Consider the following 26,444-nt stretch of genomic DNA (forward strand, 5'->3'; position numbering starts at 1 on the left):
GCTAGAACGCCGCCAGCGATCAATCACAGGTCTGCAGCTCTAGTGCCGCCCGCTGTGTTTGTGGAGACAGTGACGCTCGCATCCCTCTCAGAGCCCTCGGCAGACTCGCCGGAAACCACCTCGGGCAGGGTTGGAACTTCACTTCCCAAAAAACCCTGCGGCTTCCTATCGCGAGAGGCAAGACGATAACCTCGCTTCTCTTTCTCTTCTCTAGTGGAGGGTCCCAGCAGAGGCGGGACGCGTCCCAGCATGGCGTAAGGGCGCGCGGCATCCTGGGATATGTAGTCTGGCTAGGACCAGAGCGCCCCCTCGAATGAATGGGGCCGGGGCTGACAGTGAACTACAGCTCCTCTGGCCCGGAGCGTTGGTGGCGGCGCCGGGGAAGAGCAGCGCTCCGGGAAGGGACGATGTTCTGTGCCACCGCCGAGGTAGTGGTCTAGGCGGGCGCTTCCTCCGCGCGCTCGCTCCCCTTCCCCGCGCTGACCATGCGCCCGCTCTTCGCGGTGGGCCTGGTGTTCGCAGGCTGCTGCAGTAACGTGATCTTCCTGGAGCTGCTGGTCAGGTGAGTGACCCCGCGGTTCCCCGGCTGCACCGAGAAAGCCGGAGGGGCGTCCCCACGCGTCACCCCCACGCCCCGCGGGGTCGGCTCTGCGCCGCCTGGGACCCTGAGAGTCCACTCCTCCATCCTGCGCTCCGTCCGCTGCCCCACCAAATAGTTTCACAGCATCCCTCGCAGGAAACACTCGGGGTGTTGCCGGCATCACCCCTTTTTCACACACTGGGGGATTGAATCCGGGAGAATTTCTCACGTGACTGGGCTCAAGTTGGCAGAATCTTGTGGCAGAACCCACGTTCCTCTAGCTCTTTTCTCCAACCGGGTAATAATGCCACGTTTGACTGGAGCGCCGGACCGAAGCTTTTCGACTTATAATGCAGTCTGATTTTGTACACGCTGCAAAGAAAGTGTCATGTGTGTTAAAGTGCCTGCAGGGCATGTGTTTTGTTACCCTTATAGATTAGATGGCCATGAGTACTTTGCCCAAATATTCCCTCTCAGTGATGTAGGTGAATCAGTTATTATTTATGTATATGGTCCGTCTAATTGACCCAAGAGAGCATTTCCAGCTTTAAGATATTAGTCTTTAAATTGAGAGGCATGTGTTTTGGGACGTAACTTCGTAAATTAAGATTGGGGGGGTGGGTAAAAACAGCTGTGGTGCATTTATACAATGGAATACTACTTGGCTATAAAAAAGAAGAAAATCTTACCTTTTGCAACAGCATGGATGACCTGGAGAGTATTATGCTAAGTCAAATGAGCCAGTCAGAGAAAGACAAATACCATATGATCTCAGGTATATGTGGAATGTAATCAACACAATCATTTGACAAACAAAATAGAAACAGAAGCATAGGTACATAACAGATTGACAGCTGTCAGAGGGGAGGAGAGTTGGGGGGCTGGGTGAAAAAAGGTGAAGGGATTAAGAAAAAATAGAAATATATATGACACATAGGCAGGGACAACAGTATGGTGATAGCCAGGTGGAAAGGAGGGGTTTGGGAGGTGGAAGTGGGCAAAGACGAGGTAAGTGGGAACAGAAATATACTTGACTTTGGGTGGTGAGCGCAGGGTGCAGATGATGTTTTTATTGAGTTGTACACTTAAAACCTGTATGGTTTTTATTAACCAGAGTCACCCCAATAAACTCTTAATAAAATAAAAAAAAAGAATGGGGGTGACAAATGGAAGCTTCCAGTGGTGAACAGGAGGTATTAAACACAGATGTCAAATTTTAATGTTGCACACCTGAAACTTATGCAATGTTAGCTTAAAAAAAAATAAAAAGAATGTCTTTACCAAAGGGAAACTAGGATGGCATGCAAATAATGTTGAGTGATAATGTGCAACGTTCAATGGGTGCAGACTTACAGAAAAAACAACAGGTGTCCTGAAAAAGGCTCAGGACTGACAAATCTCGAAATTATGAACTTCATTCTTGGCTTTGTCATACCCCGGTTGGGTGACCTTTTCAAATCATTTCGCTTCTCTGGACCTCCTTCTCCTGCTGTGAAATGCTATTTATGGCGCTATCTACCATCATGTTTCCGAGTCTACACGTTATCTCCATGGGGCATCAGGACAATCTGTGCCCAATATAGGTCAAGAATTAGAATGTCTGTTTTACTGAAAATGGAACAGTTCCCAAGAAGTCAGATGGTCTTTTACTCCTTGTAAGTGGCAGAGACAAAACTGGAATCCAGGATATCTAAACTCCTAGTCCGATAACTCTTTTCAACCTCCCTGTTAATTTTGAACTTGAGCAGGCTATAGGTTTTGGTCACCCAGTTTCTCATGTGGTGCCCACTAGAAACGTCTTTTATTTTCCTGATACCATTGATGAAGTCATTCTGAAGCAACCAGTTTATTTAAGGTAAACTCTGTGTGGGGTTCATTTTTGCAGTTACTGAGCTTGAAATTTTGTTATGCAGACAGTGTTGATAAAGACCTGTCATTTGTCATTCTTTTCTTTTTAAAGGATAAAGTACTTTTTTAAAAAAAAAGAATAGTTTATTGATTTTTAGAGAGAGAGGAGGAGAGAGGAACATCGATATGAAAGTGCAACATCGATCAGCTGCCTCCTGCACGCTCCCCATTGGGGATCCAGCCCGAAACCTGGGCATGTGCCTTGACCTAGAATCTGACTGGCAGCGTTGTGGTGCACAGGAGGAGGCCCAGCAAACTGAGCCACACTGGCCAGGGCCATTTGTCCTTCTTGAGAGCAGGTGGCGAGGGATATAGCAATGTATCCTGCTGTAAGCTGGTACATTTCAAAGGAAGGTTACTTTGGAAATCAATTTTTTTAATGATTTCTGTTCTTTAATTTTTTTAAATTTATCTTTACAGTTGAAAGTATTACATATGTTCCCCTTTTTTCCCCATGGACCCCTGCCCCCATCCTCCTCCCCAGGCCTTCCCTGCACTATTGTCTGTGTCCATGGGTTATGCAGATATGCATAGAAGTTCTTTGGTTAATCTCTTCCCACCCCTCACCCCCTCTACCACCCTGCCTCCCCTCTGAGATTAGTCAGTCTGTTCATGCTTCTATGCCTCTGGATCTGTGTTGTTCATCCGTTTATTTTGTTCATTGCATTCCACATGTAAGATCATGTGATGTTTGTCTTTCTCTGACTGGCTTATTTGGCTTAGGATCATACTCTCCAGATCCCTCCATACTATCCCAAAGGGTAAGAAATCTTTCTTTTTTACTGCTGCATAGTATTCCATGGTGTAAATGTACCACAGCTTTTTTTATCCACTCATCTAACTTGGGCTGTTTCCAGATCTTAGCTATTGTAAATTGTGCTGCTGTGAACATAGGGGTACATACATTCTTTCTGATTGGTGTTCTGGGTTTCTTAGGATATATTCCTAGAAGTGGGATCACTGGGTCAAATGGGAGTTCCATTTTTAATTTTTTGAGGAAACTCCATACTGTTTTCTATAGTGGCTGCACCAGTCTGCATTCCCACCAGCAGTGCACAAGGGTTCCTTTTTCTCCACATCCTCGCCACCACTTGATCTTTGTTGATTTGTTAATGATAGCCATTCTGACAGGTGTGAGGTGATACCTCATTGTCATTTTAATTTGCATCTCTGATGATTAGTGACTGAGCATTTTTTCATATGTCTTTTAGCCAGCTGTATGTCCTCTTTGGAGAAGTGTCTATTTAGGTCTTTGCCCATTTTTTAATTGGATTGTTTGTAAGCAATCTTTGAATTTAATGCAGTTCCTTTAAAATTCCAATGGCATATTTCACTGATCCAGAACAAATATTCCAAAATTTATATGGAACCAAAAAAGACCACGCAGAGCCGCAGCAATCTTGAGAAAGAAGAACAAAGTGGTAGGGATCACAATACCAGATATCAAGTTGTACTACAGAGCCACTGTGCTCAAAACACCCTGGTCCTGGCACAAGAACAGGCATATAGATTAATGGAACCGAACAGAGAACCCAGAAATCGACCCAAGCCATTATGCTCAATTAATATTTGGCAAAGGAGGCAAGAGCATACAATGGAGTCAAGACAGTCTCTTTAATAAATGGTGTTGGGAAAATTGGACAAACACATGCAAAAAAATGAAACTAGGCCACCAACTTACACCATACACAAGAATAAACTCAAAATGGATAAAAGACTTAAATGTAAGTCATATAACCATAAAAATTCCACAAGAAACCATAGGCAGACACAAAATCTAAGACACCTCTTGTTAAACAAATGGGACTACATCAAAATAAAAAGCTGCACAGCAAAAGAAACCATCAACAAATGAAAAGGGAGCCTACTGTATGGGAGATCATATTTGCCACAGATATATCTGATAAGGGGTTAATTTTCAAAATATATAAGGACTCATACAACTTAACAAATGGAAATTGACTTTAAAATATAAAAATGTGGTACAATCAGGCCAGCCAAATAAAGGTCAGAGAATAATAGTGTCACATTTGTGTTGAATATGCCATTAAATTAAATCTTCTGAAAGGTTGTGTGATGTCAGTTATGCTAGCAGCTGAAGGCCCTCTTACTAGTTATGAGCACCGGGCTAATTTACTTGATCTCCTGAGTCTGTTTGCTCAACAGTAAAAGTGGGGCGGGGAGGTGATGGCGCCACCTGCCTCACGTGGATCTGAAGGAGATTCCTGTGCAAAGCCTGACGCACACTCAGGCTTCCCCTCCCCTCTGACGACTTTTATTTCAGTGCAGGTCTACCTTGTTTTATGGGTTTGTTCCTGAGAAGTTGTGGGTAAATGTAACTTTACAGAATGTTTTCATGCATTATGGAAGCTTCTACTTAGAACACTTCGAATAATGTGTAAATAAATCGTCGCTCATTTATCCTTTTTTGTAAATCTGGATTTTTGCATACAGCAATGGGTTTTCATAAGGAGAGGAGTACATTCATGACTTTAATGAATGGGACAGCAGATGAATAGCAGCTTTTTCCTGATTTGCTTGGGCAACTCACGACTTCTCATGTTACAATAAAATAAGAGCTGGTTGGACTGGATGGTCTTTAAAGTTCTTTCTAGTTTTGGCCTTCTCAGAATTTGTGACTCTGTCTTGGGACATCACAGCTCATAAATCTTTATAGAGCAGGAACTGTGCTTTTTATATGGCTTCCTTGGAACCATTGGGTGCCGTAATAAGTGGCAAGTAGAAAAATGGAAATGCTCAAGTGAATTGCAGGGAGAAGCGAACATTTTAAATCATTTTTCCCAAATTGGAAAACAAATGTAGGTTTTTCTTCCTGATGTTCATACCTATATTTAGGATCTAAAATAAAATACAGGCCACAATGCAGTGCAAAGAGCAGATGTGAATGACAGAGGGGATATGCACCAGCTAACTGAGTAGGCAAGGTATTGTGTGTCTTACAGGAGGAAAACAATCTGAAACATTTTCTTTCCCCCATTTTATTCCAATCAAGTGCCTAGTACTGAATCAAATAGAATAGTTTCCTAAATCTAGAATATGAGATAACAAAAGGCATAAAATATATGCCCAATTCATGCTCTTCAAAGTTGCCTTTTTAAAAAAATAAAAATTTTGCCCAGGCCAGCGTGGCTCGGTTGGTTGGAGCGTTATTCCATGCACCAAAGGGTCGTGGGTCTGATTCCTGGTCAGACACATACCCAGGTTGTGGGTTCGATCCCCAGTCAGGGCGCGTACGAGAGGCAACCAATCGATGTTTCTCTCTCACATGTATGTCTCTCTCTAAAATCAATAAAAGCATATCCTCGGGTGAGGATTTAAAAAAAAAATTTATATAAAAAATTAAAATGAAATGAAATAAATTTGAATTCTTGCCAAAGAGACTTCAAAGTCAAAGAAACTGTTTTCAGTTATGATTATAATTCTTTTTTTTTAAATATATTTTATTGATTTTTCACAGAGAGGAAGGGAGAGGGATAGAGAGCTAGAAACATCGATGAGAGAGAGACATCGACCAGCTGCCACATGGGGGATGTGCCCGCAACCAATGTACATGCCCTTGACCGGAATCGAACCTGGGACCTTCCAGTCCGCAGACTGACGCTCTATCCACTGAGCCAAACTGGTTTTGGCTATGATTATAATTCTTTTTTTTTTTTTTTTACCTTTTTTTTTTTTTTTTTAATTTCTTTATTGATTAAGGTGTCACATATTTGTCCTCATCCCCCCATTCCCATCCCACCCCTCTCCCCACGCATGCCCCAATCCCCCTGTTGAACTTAACCGTTGGATAGGCTTATATGCATGCATACAGGTCCTTTTGTTGAACTCTCCCCCTCCCCCAACCCTCCCCCTACCCTCCCCTATCCTCCCTCTGAGGCCCGATAGTCCGATCGATGCCTCCTTGCTTCTGGTTCTGTTCTTGTTCCTCAGTCTATGTTGTTCATCATTTCCTCTAGATGAACGAGATCATATGTCACTAGATATATACTAATAAGAACTGAATGTGAGACGAGCAACAATATTTATGCTGACAGGCAAATGAATCAATCTGTAGCGAGCTTCCCCCTGGACCAACAGTTCTTTTGAGACCCAATTTCGATGTCCAGTAGTTCCTTATGTGTACATGTCAGCACTGACCCCTCAGCTCTGGATGGTGGACAAATGGTGGTAACGGAGGTCCGACTCCCTCTGGTTTGGTCTCGGCCGAACCCAGGGGCACGGCGTCACCCAGACTAAGGGGCACGTGGCCTCACCCATACCCAAGGGGCGCGTGGTCTCACCCGGGCCTGGGACCCAGCCTCACCCGGATGGATCCAGGGGCGCATGGCCTCACCCGGACCCAGGATCTGGCTTCACCCGTACCCAGGGACGCTTGGCCTCTCCCAGACCCAGGGGCACGTGGCCTCACCCGGGCTTAGTTGCACAAGGCCTCACCTGGATCCAGGGACACATGGTCTCTCCCGGACCCAGGGACGCTTGGCCTCTCCCAGACCCAGGGCCACTTGGGCTCACCCGGGCCTAGGTGCACGAGACCTCATCCGGATCCAGGGACGCATGGTCTCACCCGGACCCAGGGACGCTTGGCCTCTCCCAGACCCAGGGCCACTTGGGCTCACCCGGGCCTAGGTGCACGAGGCCTCACCCGGATCCTGGGACACATGGTCTCACCCGGACCCAGGGATGCTTGGCCTCTCCCAGACCCAGGGCCACTTGGGCTCACCCGGGCCTAGGTGCACGAGGCCTCACCCGGATCCAGGGACACATGGTCCCACCCGGACCCAGGGACGCTTGGCCTCTCCCCGACCCAGGGCCACTTGGGCTCACCTGGGCCTAGGTGCACGAGGCCTCACCCGGATCCAGGGACACATGGTCTCACCCAGACCCAGGAACGTTTGGCCACTCCCAGACCCAGGGCCACTTGGGCTCACCCGGGCCTAGGTGCACGAGGCCTCACCCAGATCCAGGGACACATGGTCTCACCCGGACCCAGGGACGCTTAGCCTCTCCCAGACCCAGGGGCAAGTGGCCTCACCCGGGCCTAGGTGCACGAGGCCTCATCCGGATCCAGGGACACATGGTCTCACCTGGACCCAGGGACGCTTGGCCTCTCCCAGACCCAGGGCCACTTGGGCTCACCCGGGCCTAGGTGCACGCGGCCTCACCCGGATCCAGGGACACATGGTCTCACCCGGACCCAGGGACGCTTAGCCTCTCCCAGACCCAGGGGCACATGGCCTCACCCGGGCCTAGGTGCACGAGGCCTCACCCGGATCCAGGGACACATGGTCTCACCCAGACCCAGGGACGCTTGGCCTCTCCCAGACCCAGGGCCACTTGGGCTCACCCGGGCCTAGGTGCACGAGGCCTCACCCGGATCCTGGGACACATGGTCTCACCCGGACCCAGGGATGCTTGGCCTCTCCCAGACCCAGGGCCACTTGGGCTCACCCGGGCCTAGGTGCACAGGCCTCACCCGGATCCAGGGACACATGGTCCCACCCGGACCCAGGGACGCTTGGCCTCTCCCCGACCCAGGGCCACTTGGGCTCACCTGGGCCTAGGTGCACGAGGCCTCACCCGGATCCAGGGACACATGGTCTCACCCAGACCCAGGAACGTTTGGCCACTCCCAGACCCAGGGCCACTTGGGCTCACCAGGGCCTAGGTGCACGAGGCCTCACCCAGATCCAGGGACACATGGTCTCACCCGGACCCAGGGACGCTTAGCCTCTCCCAGACCCAGGGGCAAGTGGCCTCACCCGGGCCTAGGTGCACGAGGCCTCATCCGGATCCAGGGACACATGGTCTCACCCGGACCCAGGGAAGCTTGGCCTCTCCCAGAACCAGGGCCACTTGGGCTCACCCGGGCCTAGGTGCACGAGGCCTCATCCGGATCCAGGGACGCATGGTCTCACCCGGACCCAGGGACGCTTGGCCTCTCCCAGACCCAGGGCCACTTGGGCTCACCCGGGCCTAGGTGCACGAGGCCTCACCCGGATCCTGGGACACATGGTCTCACCCAGACCCAGGGATGCTTGGCCTCTCCCAGACCCAGGGCCACTTGGGCTCACCCGGGCCTAGGTGCACGAGGCCTCACCCGGATCCAGGGACATATGGTCTCACCCGGACCCAGGGACGCTTGGCCTCTCCCAGACCCAGGGCCACTTGGGCTCACCCGGGCCTAGGTGCACGAGGCCTCACCCGGATCCAGGGACACATGGTCTCACCCGGACCCAGGGATGCTTGGCCTCTCCCAGACCCAGGGCCACTTGGGCTCACCCGGGCCTAGGTGCATGAGGCCTCACCCGGACCAGGGACACATGGTCACCCGGACCCAGGGACGCTGGCCTCTCCCAGACCCAGGGCCACTTGGGCTCACCCGGGATTATAATTCTTGATAAATGAATTTCAACAAAACAAGTGATTTAGGGAAAAGGCTCTAAGTTTTTACTCTGAAGTTTTGAAATTTATTATTTAAGTTAAAATAAGTAATTCTATTGGTATCTACACAACAGTATGTTCCTAAAAAGCTCTGTAAGTTCATTTTTTAAATATGGAATCATATGAGTGCAATAGGGAAATGTAACAATCCTATGGAAATAGAGAACGGAGCTTAGAGTTGTCAAGGGGCTGGTAGGAAGTGACTCCTAGTGGGTATGGGATTTGTTGTTGGAGGTGTCCTAAATCCAGATCATGGTTGTTAAAGTGAGGCATCCCCACATTCATTCGGGTGCCTGAGTGAAGGCCAGACACCGCCCGGAGAGTAGGGGCACCTTCCTCGAGCCATCCCTCTGTGGCACTGAGTCCTTACTCTCTCATACTCCTCATCCTGTCATCTCGGGGGCAGGGATCAGGTCTCATTCACAGGGGACCTTCCGGGCAGCTGGCCCCTAACTGTACGCACAGTAGGTCTCCCTGATTGTTCTTGAGTTGACCTAAGCTTTCGGTAAAGAGAAATGGGAGGGAAAGCAAGGAAGCTTCTTGAGCCCTCGGGCTAAGTCTTGGGTTTGGCACGTTGTGTATATTTTTTTCATCACATCCTCAGGACAAGGTTAAAAGCATGTCCCTTTTGATTTATAGGTGAGAAAAAACGGTCAATACAAATATATTTTAAAAGGTTACTATATTCAATGGAAGACCTACTGATATGCAAGATGCGACATTTTGGCCATCCTAGAGTCCTCGTCTGCCTTTTTCCCTGCTTGGCAGACACTATGGGAAGTGTGTTTAAGGGACTGGCTTATTTGCTCTGCAATAAAACCAATGGGATAGGCACTCATACTGTTCCCATCTGAAAGACAAGAAAACTAGATGTAATCAACTTCCATGTCACAGGGTAATGACAGCTGCATCTCGCATGTCACTGTGAATTTTTAGCCACCGGAGCTCAGTAATTCTCAATCCTGTGTCAGCACGTGAAGATTACCTGTGCATCTTACACGCACCCTCACCCCTCCCGGCCTTTCCCCCAGACCCACCTTAGGGTTCTCGGCTCTGGCCGCACATGAGAGTCAAGTGGGAAGCTTTCAGCAGTACAGGACCCTACCCCAGACCAATCCAATCCGAACTGGGAGGGGAGGCTCCCAGGGCACCTGGTTGTAACGAACAGCCTAGGTGTGTAGACGCTGCCAAGAACTATCTAGAGCTCAGGTTCCTTCTCTAATTTACAGTGAGGCTAATGGCTTTAATGAGCTCCTTCAATGAGGTAAATGTCTTGCATGATTATTTATGGGTTCCTGCGGCCTTTAGCCCTGCCCCTTGAACATAAGAGGTGCTAAAAGAAATCACTGAATTGAATGTAAAGCAGTCGTTTCCATAGGCAGTGGAGCCTGAAGAGGAGCAACAGTTCTGCCTCAGGTGTCAGCATGGCTCCGTACAAGAAAGGCTGGTGCTGGGAGCTGTTTATTTTTATGCCTGATGGGTGGATTTTGGAATTTGTATACTTGTCACTGCTATTTAATATTAAAACCACTAACAGAAGATGGAGTTTAATAAATAGCATTGTACTAATATTTAGTAATATAATTACACCCCTCTACTCATTACCTGTGGGTAAATGTCTTGGGTGAAGGTGAAGGTGCAGGATACGAAGGCTGAATTTTGTAATGTGGGAATATGGGTAGTACGGGCAGCCGGGAAGCTTCCGGAAAACAAAGGCAGCTAGCTGCTCACTTTGACCTTCCTCCAGTGATTGAGCAGAGCCTCATGGAGGACAAGCTCAAGAAAACCACAAACGGTTTCGGTAACTCCTTTTCAGAGTGCCTCAGGAGGGATGCCAGAAGGAATTCTTCTCTTGTACATTTTCCCCTAAGTCACCGTGAAAGATTCCCCATCCCTTACATAGATCACTGAAGAGCATTGATGGAATTTCATGAACATTCATTGAGTGCCTAATATATTTGTGTTAAAGGTAGTGGAGAATAGTAGACTATAGCAGTGTCCTCATTCTTTTCATTATTGCTTCTTACCCCTCTCCCCACCCCCATCTAAAACCCCTTTTTAGACATTGTTTTCCTAGTCATCCCCCCACAGACACACTATATATGGGTTTATGTGCTGTACATATACCTGTGCTTTATACTTACAAAATAGTAAGCTTTCCCCCACCCCAAAAAACAATTTTTGCCCCCGTGGGGTAGCTAAGGCAATGTCTCCGGGTATGAGTCTTTGGTTGACAGTAGTCTTGGAGATTTCTGGTCAGGGGGATATATAAACATTTCTAGGAGACCTGAGCATACGCTGCGTAGGCTGACTAGGATCCTGAATACAGTCCTCTTGGTTAAGTGAAGATCTCAAAAAGAACATCTGACTGACCAATTCCTACAGTTTACCAGGAAGGTTGTGTCATAGTTTCAGGAAGAGTGCATCAGAGTGGTCCTTCCTGATGGCCTGCTATACCTACAGAAGAGTGAAATAAGGCTTCACATTCTTCTCTGTGAGGTATTTGCTAAATGTATGTGATCCATGGGCCATGAAAACTGAGAGGACAGTGGGTGATGGAAATCTATCTCCCTGTTACTCTGAACTGTCAATATAACAAATCATAGTGGCCTTTATCTCAGTTTTTTGTGCCTTTTTCTTTTTGTCCCCCACAATGCAGGAAGCATCCAGGATGTGGGAACATTGTGACATTTGCACAATTTTTATTTATTGCTGTGGAAGGCTTCTTCTTTGAAGTCAGTTTCGGGAGGAAGCAGCCAGCTATCCCAATAAGGTATGTACATTGAAATCTCTTTTAGACTTTTTTTGTCTTTTAAAATAACATCTCCTAAGAATCCAGAAACACCAGTCAGAAAGAATATATCCACCCCTTTGTTCATAGCAGTGCAATTTACAGTAGCTAAGGTTTGGGAACAGCCCAGGTGCCCATCAGTGAGTGAGTGGATAAAAAAGCTGTGGTACCTTTACACAATGGAATGCTACACAGCTGTAAAAAAAAAAGAAAGAACTCACCATTTGCAACAGCGGGCATGAACCTGGAGAGCATTATGCTAATCTAAATAAGCCAGTCAGAGAAAGGTAAGTATCACATTATCTCACTCATTTGTGGAATCTAATGAACAAAAGAAACTGATGAATAAAATAGATTCAGAGGCATAAAAGCATGCAACAGGCTGACAAACTTCAGTGGGAAGGGGAGGGTTAGGGGGTGGGAGGGGAGGATTAACTGGGGAACTTCTATGCATAACCCAAGAACACAGGCAATAGGGGTGGTGAAAACCTGGGAGAGATGGGTACTGGTTGGAGGGGGTCAATGGGGAAAAAAAAAAAAAAACACAAATAGGACATCTGTAATACTTTCAATGATAAAGATAAATTTTTTAAAAATTAAGAGCTTTTCTGGTACTTATGTAAAAGGAATATGAGACATCCATTTATAAGATTTGTATCAAAGATATAGTAGAGTTTATATTCATTTTCTAAATTTAATATGTTGTGAAACTCCAGGAGCTATCCTAATATATAAAACCCAGGGACCGTCACGACCGAAACAACCGGATGGACGACCACACAGCAGGCTGCGTGGGGCGACCAGGCTGGCAGGGGGGTTAGTGAGGGACGACCAAACGACTGAACAGCAGGCTGCGTGGGGTGACCAGGCTGGCAGGGGGGTTAGTGAGGGACGACCAAACGACTGAACAGCAGGCTGCGTGGGGCGACCAGGCCGGCAGGGGGGTTAGTGAGGGACGACCAAACGACTGAGCAGCAGGCTGCGTGGGGTGACCAGGCCGGCAGGGGGTTAGTGAGGGACGACCAAACGACTGAACACAGGCTGCGTGGGGTGACCAGGCTGGCAGGGGGGTTAGTGAGGGACGACCAAACGACTGAACAGCTGCGTGGGGCGACCAGGCCGGCAGGGGGTTAGTGAGGGACGACCAAACGACTGAGCAGCAGGCTGCGTGGGGTGACCAGACTGGCAGGGGGGTTAGTGAGGGATGACCAAACGACTGAGCAGGCTGCGTGGGGTGACCAGGCTGGCAGGGGGGTTAGTGAGGGACGACCAAACGACTGAACAGCAGGCTGGTGGGGCGACCAGGCCGGCAGGGGGGTTAGTGGGGACGACCAAACGACTGAACAGGCTGCGTGGGGCGACCAGGCCGGCAGGGGGTTAGTGAGGGACGACCAAACGACTGAACAGCAGGCTGTGTGGGGTGATCAGACTGGCAGGGGGGTTAGTGAGGGATGACCAACGACTGAACAGAAGGCTGCGTGGGGCGACCAGGCTGGCGAGGGGGGCGGGGGGGGGGGGGCTATTGGGGGCGACCAGGCCGGCGGGGCGGGGGGGGGGGCTTTGGGGGTGATCAGGCCAGCAGGCAGAGGCGGTTAGGTGTGATCAGGCTGGCAGGGGCGGGCAGTTGGGGTGATCAGGCAGGCTGGCAGGTAAGCAGTTAGGAACCAGCGGTCCCAGATTGTGAGAGGGATGTCCAACTGCCGGCAGGATTGAGCCTAAACCGGCAGTCGGACATCCCCCGCGGGGTCCCGGATTGGAGAGGGTGCAGACTGGGCTGAGGGGACTCCCCCCACTCCCCGCCGTACACGAATTTCGTGCACCAGGCCTCTAGTATTTAGAATAAAATTCCTGCCGCGATGCTTTAAATAACTGTGATGGAGACAACAGACTGTGTGTGTGTGTGTGTGTGTCTGTCTGAGTGGTAGGTGATCAGTTAAAGGCCTAGAGTGATCTCACCAATTTTTTAAATAGTTATGTATGCTATCCTCATGTTATCACATATGGTAAGAGTGGTATCATTGTTCCTTTTAAGAAATGAGTGGCTTTTGGAAATAGAGGTGGTAGTTGCACAATATTGAGAATGTACTAAATGCCCCTGAATTGTTCACTTTAAAATGGTTGATTTTATGTTATGTGAATTTCACCTCAATTAAAAGAAAGTGATTGGCAAGCTGAGGCAAAACTGTTTATTCCAGACCTCTGACCATTAGTCCATATTTACATAATTGTACTCATGGGGCCAAATAGCAGTTCTTATAATAAACAATGTATCGAAAAGAGTATTCTTGCTGTCAGAGACTTGAAATAAATATGTAATCCATCCAGTATTTAATAGGATAGTGTCACTTAATCCCTCTGAGGGGGCCCTTCCGGTATGAATGTATGCGGGGACTGGTTAAGGCTGGTATTAACCAGTTGTTGTTGGTATTATTTTGCAGTATTCCTGAGTAATCTTACTATAGAAAACCTAGCTGAATTTTGTTACTAATATCATATTTTAAAATTCCCAATGTGATGCTAAATATTCTGAATACATTTTTGTTTGTTTCTGTTGGCTTTCATATCTGCATAAAATTCTTTGCTCTCATGTCCAGCATGTACATCGTGGGGAGCTCCAGCATTTTGTATTTCTTTGACCCTTTCTCTTTCCATTCTGGCTGCCAGCGTAGTTCAGGAACGTATTCACTTTCCTCATAACTTTTATAACAGTTCTAGAGGCCCAGTGCACAACATTCGTGCACTGGGGGGGGGGGGGGGGGTCCCTTAGCCCAGCCTGCGCCCTTTTGCAGTCTGGGAGCCCTTGGAGGATGGCAGGTGGACATCCTTATTGCTGCCACAGAGGTGGGAGAGGCTCCCACCACCACCGCTGCGCTCGCCAGCTGTGAGCCCGGCTTCTGGCTGAGCAGCGCTCCCCTGTGGGAGCGCACTGACCACCAGGGGGCAGCTCCTGTGGTGAGCGTCTGCCCCCTGGTGGTCATTGTGCGTCATAGCGACTGGTTGTTCCACTGTTCGATCGATTTGCATATTACCCTCTTATTATAGGATCCTTCCTGCACGGACCTTCGGCCTGTTACCTCCTCATCCCCCATATCAACTTCTTACCTTTGTAGTGTAGCACCCTCTCTCATAAGTGCTCAGGGGTCACCATTAGGGTCAGAGTGAAGCCCAAATTCCCTAACCTGCCCTTGGAGGCTCACCATAACCCTTCCCTAACAACCATACTCCAAGTGTCCCATTTGTGCTGGCTTTTTATTTCCTATCTATGAAGCTGTAATGAAAATCTTGCTCCTGTCATTCATTCCTGTGAGCAATTTCTGGGCAGTGCAATGTTGGCAACAATGTGGAATATAGTTGGAATTAATTTCCTGAAAGACCTTGATGAACTCACTTTATCTTTAAATGGCATCTTTTCAAGACAGGGACTAAGAAAATTTGGCAAGTCACCAATGGTATATGATTTAAAGCAGGGACACAGCTATTGCCAGTAATTTTTTCATATGTGTGATACTGTTTTGCATTGATAGGGAAGATAGCTTAGACTTGGTGCTGTCACAGTCTTCAGATGTGCAAAGATGAAGGATGAGATCCCCGTCCTTCAAAGATCATCATTTCATGACAAACATGGAGATCCTTATTTACCTTTCCCCTGCATTCTTTAGCCATTTATTTTAAACTAGGGGCCTGGTGCATGGATTCGTGCATGGGGGGGAATGGGAGATACCTCAGCCTGGCTTTCACCCTCTTGCAATCCAGGACACCTCAGGGGATGTCCGACTGCCGGTTTAGGCCCAATCCCTGCAGGAGGCCTGTGAGGATCGGGCCTAAACCGGCCGTCGGACATCCCCTGAGGGATGTAGCAGTGTGCCAAGCAGCAGGCAGCCAGGGAGGAGCCCGAGCCAGGGCCTGGCACCATGCGCGCCCATCCCAGCCCGCTGTCCCTGCCGCTGCTGCTCGGTAGTGCTGCCGCAGAGTCGGGAGAGGCTCCTGCCACTGTAGCTGTGCTTGCCAGCAGTGAGCCTGGCTTCTGGCTGAGCAGCCCTACCCCTGTGGGAACACACTGACCACCAGGGGGCAGCTCCTACATTGAGCATCTGCCCCCTGGTGGTCAGTGCGCGTCATAGCGACTGGTCGACCGGTCCTTCGGTCATAACGGTTGCTTAGGCTTTTATATATATACTAGGGGCCCAGTGTGCGAAATCGCACAAGACTCAGGACCCAGAGTCCCGCGGGACCCAGAAAGAGTCCCGCTGCCACTGCCGCCGCAGCCACCACAGGAGGCGGGATCCAGAAAGAGTTCCGCCGCCACCGCCACCACCGCCACCACTGTGGGAGGCGGGACCCAGAAAGAGTCCCGCTGCCACTGCCGCCGCAGCCACCACAGGAGGCGGGATCCAGAAACCCACCTGCCGCCCTGGTGGGACCCAGAAACCCACCCGCACCTCTGGCCAAGTCCTCCAGAGTCAAGTCCCCCCTACCCGTGTGTGCCTCGCTGCGCACACAGTCCCGCCAACCCCGCGCACGCAGCCTCCTGCTGATCGGTCATTCCGGCATGATGGCGTAACGACCACGGGCTTTTTATATGTTAGGGTGTGTGTGTGTGTGTGTGTGTGTGTGTGTGTGTGTGTGATTTTTTCTCCTATTGAATGTATTAGGTTGAATAAAATGAAATTACTGATATTCAACCTTTTTAGACCTACAAAAGTATGATAGTTTCATGTGGTTGAATGTGATATGTATGAAAGGCATTGTAAAAGTATTTTGTAATTCAAAATGGGGGCATACAAATATAAAATTATTTAATTCATTTGTCCATTTGTATTTATTCCTTTATCTTTCTAAGGTACTAGGGTTACTGCATTTTCTTTTTAGTTTTTGTGTTGTAGTTTTTTATTTAAAGACCCTGGGGCCCTGGTTTTTAAATACAAATTTGTACAAGTTAAATGATGTCCTCATTAATTGGGAGGCCAATCCAAATGTGGGATAATTATTAACAGTTGCTAGGCTGAAAGTAACCTTTGACTTAGCAAATATTTTCTTTAGAAATAGTGAAAATTAATAGTATAAACAAGTGTATAGAAGAAGTATTTGAGAGAATTGACCATTTTTAAGTTCTTTAGAGGTATATGAAAATTATACAAAGAACTGATACAATAATAAAAATTCACTTTTGTTTTATTTTTAAAATTAAATATATTGAGGTAGCAATAAATTTATATGTTATTAATTAATAGCATTATATAAATTTCAGGTATACAACTTACAACATCTGTATACTCTATTGTGTGTTCACCACCCAAGTCTAATCTTCTGTCACCCCATATTTTACCCTACTTATTCTCCCCTCTTCCCACCTCCCCTCTGGTAACCACCATTCTGTTGTCTGTTTCTAAGAGTTTGGGGTTTGTTTGTTTTTTCTTATATCCCACATACATGTGAAATCATACCGTTTTTGTCCTTCTTTGTCTTAATTTCACTTAGCATAAATATCTGAAGATCCATCCACGTTCTCACAAATGGGAGTATTTCATCTTTTCTTATGACTGAGTAGTATTCCATTGTGTATATGTACCCCATCTTCTCTATCCAATCATCCATCAAAGGACACTTAGGTTGTTTCCATATCTTGGCTCTTGTGCAGTGAACATAGGGATACACATATCTTTATAAATAAGTGTTTTCCAGCTTTTTAGGTAGATACTCAGAAGAGGGATTGCTGAGTCATGTGGTAGCTCTGTTCTTAATATTGTGAGGAACCAATCCACACTGTTTCCCATAGAGGTTGCAGCAGTTTACATTCCCACCAATAGTGCCAGAGGGTCCCTTTTCTCCACATTCTCACCAGCTCTTATTTGATACTGATGATAGCTATTCTGATAGATGTGAGGTGATATTTCCTTGTGGTTTTAATTGTCATTTCCCTGATGATTAGTCATGCTGAGCATCTTTTCATCTCTCTATTGTCCATCTGCATGTCCTCTTTAGAGAAATGTCTGTTCAGCCTCAGCTTATTTCTTAATTGGATTGTTTGGTGTGTTTGTTGTTGTTGTTGAGTTGTATGAGTTCTTTATATATTTCGGTATCACCCCTAATCAGAGGTATCATTTGAAAATATCTTCTCCCATTCGATTGGTTGCCTTTTTGTTTTGTTGATGGTTTATTTTGCTCTGCGGAAGTTTTTTAGTTTGATGTAGACCCATTCATTTATTTTTGCTTCTATTTCCCATGCCCTTGGGGTCAAGTTCACAAAAGCCCCTCTCAGACCAAAGTCCACAAGTTTAGTGCCTATGTTTTCTTCTATGTATTTTATTGGTTCAGGTCTTTTATTCAAGTCCTTCGTCCATTTTGAGCTAATTTTTGTTTATGGTGTCAGATAGCAGTCTAGTTTCATTCTTTTGAATGTGGCTTTCCAGTTTTCCCAGCACCATTTATTGAAGAGACTTTCCTTTCTCTGCTGTGTGCTTTTGTCACCTTTGTCGAATATTAGTTGCCCATGTATGTGTGAGCTTATTTCTGGGCTCCAAATTCTGTTCCTTTGGTCTGCGTGTCTCCTTTTCTGATAGTTTTACTTTGTAGTATAATTTTGAGACTGGCAGTGTGATACATCAGGCTTTGTCCTTTTTCTTCTAGATTGCTTTGGCTATTTAGGGTCTTTTGTGGTTCCATACAGATCTGAGGATTTTTTGTTCTATTTCTGTGAAAAATACCATTGGGTTTTTGATGGGGATTGTGTTAAATCGGTATGTTACTTTTGGTAATGGTCATTTTAACAGTGTTAATTCTTCCAATCCATGAACATGGAATGTCTTTCCATTTCTTTGTGTCTTCTTCAGTTTCTTTGAACAATATCTTATAGTTCTCAGTGTACAGGTCTTTAAACTCCTTTGTTAAGTTTCTTCCTAGGTATTTTATCCTTCTTGTTGCAATTGTAAATGGGATTGTTTTGTTTCTTTTTCTGGTATTTTGTTGTTAGTATATAGGAATACAGTGGATTTTTGTGTATTGATTTTATATCTTGCTACTTTATTGTATTTGTCATTATGTTGAGGTACTTTCCTTCTATATCCATTTTATTGAGTATATTAATCATAAGTGGATGTTATGTCTGTCAAATGCTTTTTCTGAATCTATTGATATGATCATATGATTTTTATCTTTTATTTTGTTAATGTGGTTTACCACAATGATTGATTTGCAAACGTTGAACCATCCTTGCATCCAGGGAATGAACCCTACTTAATCTTTTGTTTTTAAATATGTTTTTACTATAGGCCCAGTGCACGGATTCGTGCACCAGTGGGGTTCCTCGAGCTGGCCTGCAGACATCCCCTGAAAGGGTCGCAGGTTACAAGAGGGCACAGGCCAGGCTGAGGAACTCCACTAGTGCACGAATGGGGCTGGGGAGGGACCACGGGAGGGCTCCAGGGCATGTCTGGCCTGTCTCTCCCAGTCCCGAACTGCCAGACCCCAGCAGCAAGCTAACCTACTGGTCGGAGCGTCTTCCCCCTGGTAGTCAATGCACGTCATAGTGAGTGGTCAAACGGTCGAATGAATGGTCGGACACCTAGCATATTAGGTTTTTATTATATAGACTAGCGGCCCGGTGCACGAAATTCGTGCACGGGGGAAGGGGTGTCTCAGCCCAACCTGCACCCTCTCCAATCTGGGACCCTTGGGGGATGTCCGACTGCCTGTTTAGGCCTGATCCCTGGGATTGGGCCTAAACAGGCAGTCAGACAGACATCCCTTTCACAATCTAGGACTGCTGGTTCCCAACTACTTGCCTGCCTTCCTGATTGCCCCAAACCACTCCCCTGCCAGCCCGATCGACGCCTAACTGCCCTCCCCTGACACCCCGGTCACCCCAAATGCCCTCCCTTGCATATTCCCTCTTTATTAGATAGGGTTTTTTCTTTAGCATATTGGACAGTCCTAACTGGTTTGGCTCAGTGGATGAAGCATTGGCCTGCAGAATCAAGGGTCCCAGGTTCGGTTCTGGTCAAGGGCATGTACCTTGGTTGGGGGCACATACCCAGTGGGAAGTGTGCAGGAGGCAGCTGATCTATGTTTCTCTCTCATCGATGTTTCTAACTCTCTATCCCTCTCCCTTCCTCTCTGTAAAAAATCAATAAAATATAAAAAAAGAAACATTTAAGATTCCTCCATATCTGCCTGGCTGGTGTGACTCAATGGTTGAGACCCCAGGCTGCCACCGCTGGAAGGGGTTTGGGCCCTGGCCAGGCTGAGACCCCTGCCCAGGCTGCCATCTCAGCCTGGCTGGGGATAGCCCGGTGGGAGTGCGCAGCTCCAGCCCAGGCTGCTTTCGCTGGCCTGAAGATCACGCATTGGGGGTGCACTGCCCTGCCGGCCTGAGACCCCGGCCCCAAGCCTCCCCCGCTTTGCTCCCAATTGTGCAGCTTGGGGGTGGGGCGCTGCCGGCTGGAGACCCCGGCCCCAAGCCGCCTCCGCTTTGCCCCGGATCGCGCGGCTTCGGGGCTTGGGGCTAAGAGGACTGGGCGCCGCCATTTTGTTGCGGAGTGATGGTTAATTTGCATATTATGCTTTTATTAGATAGGATTTCAGAGAGAGGAAGGGAGAGGAAGTGGGGGATAGAAACATCAATGAGAAATATCGATCTGTTGCCTCCTGCACGCCCCTTACTGGGGATCTGCCGGGGCTGACCAGCAGACCCTGAGCGATGGATGAATGATTACTCTAACACAGAGTTTGCTGTGAAAGAGAGGGCTAAGGGACTGCCTGGCTAAAGGAACCAGACAGCCTCAATCATCTACCTCGTTAAGCTTTTATTGTAGCAGCTGTTTGAGATAAAGTTCATCTTTTAGATACAATCAGTAGGGTAAGTAATCTTGGGAGGACACATGTGTTTGCAGCGTCCTTTAAGCAAGGACACTCAAAGATTAAGCATAAGGTTTCCAGTAAACATCCAAGCGCAGCCTTCGGCACTCCCCTAAGTCAGAATTCCAATAAACAGGGTAGGCTGCCTTCAGCACACTTCCCTTTTTCTCTGAATGTCCTCCTTACAAACTGTCCAACCAAGTCTCCTGTGCTCTGCTCCCCAGCAGGGATCGAGCCCACAAACCAGATATGGGCCCTGACCAGGAATTGATCTGAGACCTTCTGGTGCGTGGGTCATTGCTCAACCACTGAGCCACACTTGCCGGGCAACCCCACTTAATCTTGATGTAGTATCCTTTTAATGTATTGTTATATTTGATTTGCTAGTATTTTGTTTAGAAATTTTGTATCTTATGTTCATCTGTGATATTGGCCTGTAATTTTCTTTTTGTGTGTTGGTATCAGGGTAATGTTGTTCTCATAAAATGAATTAGGAAGTAGTCCCTCTTTAATTTTTTGAAAGAGGTTGAGAAGGATTCGTATTAAATCTTCTTTGAGTGTTACTGTTTCATTTTCCTTACTAGTGATCACTCTTTTAGGTTTTGCAATTCATGGTTCAGTCTGTGTTGGTTGTATATTTCTAAGAACTTTACCATTTTTTTCTAGGTTTATAGAATTTGGTGGTGTATAGCCTTTCATAGTGTTTTTGTATAACGATTTATATTTCTGTGATGTCCACTGTAACTTCTCTTTCATTTCTGATTTTGAGTCTGTTTTCATTTTTTGGTTAGTGCGTCTAACCAGAGTTTTGTCAGTTTTGTTTATCTTTTCAACATACCAGCTGTTTGTTTCATTAATTTTTTTCTATCTTTTTTTGTTCTCTGTTTCATTTATTTCTGCTCTGGTTATTATTATTTTTGATCCTCTACTGACTTTGGGCTTTATTTGTTCTTCTTTTTCTAGGTGTTTTTCCTACTTGCTAAGATAAATTTAATTTTTAAAATTTCTTTTATTTTGAGATAGGCCTGTAATGTTCTAAACTTCTCTCTTAATATTGCTTTTGCTGCATCCCCAAAATTATGGTATGTTGAATTTTCATTTTAATTTGTCTCTGTGCATCTTCTGATCTCTTTTTTTTTTCTTTCTTTGACCCAGTAGTTGTTCAATAGCATGTTGGTTTTTTTATATTTAGTTTTTAAAAATTATTTATATCCCCCTCTCACCACTACCCCGAGCCCCATTTAACAACCGTCAGCTTGTTCTCTATATTTATAGGTCTGTCTGTATTGTTTTGTTCATTCATTTGGTGTGGTTTGTTTTTAGATTTCACATACAAGTGAAATCATATAGTATTTGTCTTTCTCTTATTTCACTTAGCATAGTACATTCTAGGTCCCTCTATGTTGTTGCAAATGGCAAGATGTTATTTTTTATTGCTGACTAATATATCATTGTATATATTCACTACATATTTTTTTTTTGTCCATTCATCTATTGATGGACATCTAGGTTGCTTCTATATTGGCTGTTACTAGTAATGCTGCAGTGAACATAGGGGTGAATATGTCTTTCAAGTTAGCGATATTGTTTTCTTTGGATAAATACCTCCCCAAAAAGACAATTTATAAGTCTTATGGAAGTTCTACTTTTAATCTCTTGAGGAATTGCCATACCATTTTTCATAGTGTTCACCCTAATTTATAACCCACCAGCAGTGCATCTCCACATCGTCACTAGTACTTACTTGTTGATTTATTGATGATAGCCATTCTGACTGGTGTGAGGTGATACCTCATTGTGGTTTTAATTTGCATTTCCCTGATTAGTGATTTTGAGCATCTTTCCATATATCTGTTGGCCATCTATCTGTATGTCCTCGTTGGAGAAATGTCTATTCAGGTCCTCTGCCCATTTTTAAATTGGATTAGTTTTTTGTTTGTTTTGTTTTGGTGCTATGTTGTATGAGTTCCTCATGTACAGTATTTTGGATATTAATTCCTTTAGGATGTATCATTTGCGAATATCTTCTTCCATTCAGTAGGTTGCCTTTTTGTTTTGTGGATGGTTTCTTTAGCTGTGCAAACATTTTTAGTTTGATGTAGTCACATTTGTTTATTGTTTATTGTGTTTTCCTTGCCTGAGGAAACATATCTAAAAAGAAATTGCTAAAAGAAATGCTAAAAAGCTCACTGCCTATGTTTTCTTCTAGAGTTTCATTGTTTCAGGTCTGATATCTAAGTCTTTAATCCATTGTGAGTTATTTTTGTATATGGTATAAGAAAGTGGTTTAGGTTTTTTTTTTTTTTTAATGTGTTCAGTTTTCCTGATACCTCTTATTGAAGAGACTGTCTTTACCCCATTGTATATCCTTGCCTCTTTTGTTGTAGATTAAGTGATCATATAAGCAAGGATTTATTACTGGTCACTCTATTATATTCTATTGATCTATATCTGTTTTTATGCCAGTACCATATTGTTTTGAGCATTGTAGCTTAATAATATAGTTTGATATCAGGTAGTGCGATACCTCCCACTTTGTTCTTTCTCAGAATTTCTTTGGCTGTTCGCAGTCTTTTGTGGTTCCATATAGATTTTAGGATTAGCTTTAATTCTGAAAGAATGCCATTAATATTTTAATATGGGTTACACTGAATCTGTATATTCCTTTAACAAGGACATTTTAACATATTAATCCTTTCATTCCATGAGCAGGGAGTATTCTTCCATTTATTTGCTCTTCAATTTTTTTCCTCCAGTGTCTTACAGTTTTCCTAATACAGGTTTTGGTTAAATTTATTACTAGGTATTTTATGCTTTTGATGCAGTTGTAAATGGAATTGTTTTCTTAATTTCTCCTTTTGATCATTTGTTATTGGTGTATAGAAACCCAACTGATTTCTGTGTATTGATTCTATGCTGTGACTTTATTGAATTCATTTCTTAATTCTAATGGTTTTTTTCTTTTAGTCCTTATGGTTATGTCATCTGCAAATAATGAAAGCTTTACTTCCTTTTCTATTTAGATGTCTGTTATTTATATTTCTTGCCTGATTGCTGTAGATAGGAGTTCCAATACTATGTTGAATAGAACTGGTGATAGCGATCATCCTTGTCCTATTCCTGATCTTAGAGGAAAAGCTTTAAGCTTTTCACTAATGAGTATTATATTCCCTACTAGAGTCCCGGTGCATGAAATTCGTGCATGGGGGTTGGGGGGTGTCCCTCAGCCCAGCCTGCACCATCTCCAATCTGGGACACCTCAAGGGATGTCCGACTGCCCGTTTAGGCCCGATCACTAGGATCGGGCCTAAACGGGCACTCCCTCTCACAATCCAGGACTGCTGCTTCCAACTGCTCGCCTGCCTGCCTTCCTGATCGCCCCTAACTGCTTCTGCCTGCCAGCCTGATCACCCCCTAATCACTCCCCTGCCAACCTGATTGATACCTAACTCCTCCCCTGCCAGTCTGTTTGACCCTAACTGCCCTCCCCTGCAGGCCTGGTCCCCCCCAACTGCTCTTCCCTGCAGGCCAGGTCGCCCCCAACTTCCCTCCTCTGTCGGCCTGGTCACCCCTAACTGCCCTCCCCTGCAGGCTTGATTGCCCCCAACTGCCCTCCCTTGCAGGCCTGGTCCCTCCCAACTGCCCTCCCCTGCTGGCCTGATTGCCCACAACTGCCCTCCCTTGCAGGCCTGGTCCCTCCCAACTGCCCTCCCCTGCTGGCCATCTTGTGGTGGCCATCTTGTGTCCACATGGGGGCAGTCATCTTTGACCACATGGGGGCAGCCATCTTGTGTGTTTGAGTGATGGTCAATTTGCATATTATTCTTTTATTATTTTTTTTATTAGATAGGATTAGATAGGATAGAGGCTTGGTGCATGGGTGGGGGCCAGTTGGTTTGCCCTGAAGGGTGTCCCGGATCAGGGTGGGGGTTCCCTTGGGGCATGGGGAAGCCTGGGCGAGGAGCCTGTGGTGGTTTGCAGGCTGGCCATGCCCCCCGGCGACCCAAGTGGAGGCCCTGGTATCTGGGATTTATTTTCCTTCTATAATTGAAACTTTGTAGCCTTAAGTGGAGCCAAGCTTCCTGCTTGCTCTGTGGCCATAGCCATTTTTGTTGGGATTTATTTATCTTCTATCATTGAAACTTTGTAGCCTGGAGTGGAGGCCTAGGCCATCTTGTGTCCACATGGTGGCGGCCATCTTTGACCACATAGGGGCAGCCATCTTGTGTGTGGGAGTGATGGTCAATTTGCATATCACCTCTTTATTATATAGGATTAATTTTCTGTCTGGATTACCTACCCATTGATGTGAGTGGGGTATTAAAATCCTATACTATTATTGTAATACTGTGTGTTTCTCCCTTTATGCCTTATACACTTAGGTGTTCCTGTGTTGGGTGTGATATTTATGATATTTACTAGGGGCCCAGTGCACAAAATTCGTGCACGGGGGCAGGGGGTGGTCCCTCAGCCCGACCTGCATCCTCTCCAATCTGGGAGCCCTCAGGGGATGTCCTACTGATGGATTAGGCCTGCTCCCCATGGTTCTCTGCTCTCTGGGGACCTGCCTGCTTGATGCCACCACAGGCCCTGGTGTCTGCTCTCTGTGAGGGCCTGCTTGCCCTTAGCTGCCGGGGCCAGGGGCAAGCAGGGCCCTGTGGTCTGCTCTCTGGCTTGTCCCCGCAGGGGCAAGCAGGGCCCTGGTGTCTGCTCTCTGTGGGGGCCCTGCGGGGGACTGCTTGCCCCTCACTGCTGTGGCGGTGAGGGGCAAGCAGTCCCCTGCAGTCTGCTTTCTGCTCACTTGCTGTGGGGGATGTTCCCGCCCCGCCCCTGCCCGCTTGCGCGCTCGCTGGCTCGGAGCGACTGGGTCCTAGAGATATTCCCGCCCCGTCCCCGGCTGCTCGTGCGCGCATAGGCCCAGAGTGGCTGGGGGCGTCATTCCAGGACCCTAGCCACTCTGGGCCTACGCGTAGGCCTACAGGCTCAGAGCATCCTGGCTCCCGAGGACGCCTGTCCCAGGGATGCAAGCCGCTTGGTGCTGGCATGCGTGCAAGCGGTTGCCCTGCCCCCAACTGCTCTGTGCCTGTGTATGCAAATTAGCCCTCCATCTTTGTTGGGTTAATTTGCATACTCACTCCTGATGGGCTGGTGGGCATCGTGGAGGTATGGTCGATTTGCATATTTCTCTTTTATTAGTGTAGATGATTGCTACATCTTTTTCTTGGATTGAACCCTTTATAATTATGTAATGTCCTTCTTTGTATTCTTAAAATTTTTTTGTTTTAAAGTATATTTTGTCTGATATTGCTACCCCATCTTTCTTTTCATTTCTATTTGCATGGAATATCTTTTTCCATCCCTTCACTTTCAGTCTGCATCTTTCGATTTGCAGTGAGTCTCTTGTAAGCAGCATATAGATAGGTCTTGTTTTTAAATCCATTCAGCCACCCTTTTTTTTTTATTGGAGCATTTAATCTATTTACATTTAAAATAATTGTTGATAAGTATGTACTTACTGCTGTTTGTTAATTGTTTTCATAGTTCTCTGTATCTTCTCTTGATCCCTTTCTTGTGGTTTGCTGGTTTTCAGTAGTAGTTTTTTTCTTTTTTTTTCTTTGTATATCTTTTGTAGGTTTTTGGTTTGTGGTTTACATGAGGTCTATGTATATCTATAACAGTCTGTTTTAAGTTGATAGGTGTTTAAGGGTGAGCATATTCTAGAAGGACTACATTTTACTACCCCATCCGTGCTGTATGCTATTGATGTTATGTTTTATATATCCTGGCTACTTATTGTTTGAGTTGTGTTTGATACTTCTTTCTTTTGATCTTAGTAGTGTTTTCAGTGTC

The 26,444-nt window shown here is 46.2% G+C and overlaps 1 protein-coding gene across 1 annotated transcript in view; it reads left to right on the forward strand.

The window, feature by feature from the left end:
* The first annotated feature begins 283 nt into the window (after positions 1-283).
* The window catches only part of SLC35B4 (solute carrier family 35 member B4), a 43,277-nt gene continuing 17,116 nt past the window's right edge, over positions 284-26,444 (forward strand). Inside the window, exons 1-2 of the mRNA XM_008150515.3 lie at positions 284-562; positions 11,610-11,723. Of these exons, the coding sequence (XP_008148737.1) occupies positions 486-562; positions 11,610-11,723 (191 nt within the window). The 5' untranslated portion in view covers positions 284-485. The remainder of the gene's footprint in view (positions 563-11,609; positions 11,724-26,444) is intronic.

Source organism: Eptesicus fuscus, chromosome 14 (genome assembly GCF_027574615.1).
Source record: "Eptesicus fuscus isolate TK198812 chromosome 14, DD_ASM_mEF_20220401, whole genome shotgun sequence".
Taxonomy (NCBI): Eukaryota; Metazoa; Chordata; class Mammalia; order Chiroptera; family Vespertilionidae; genus Eptesicus; species Eptesicus fuscus.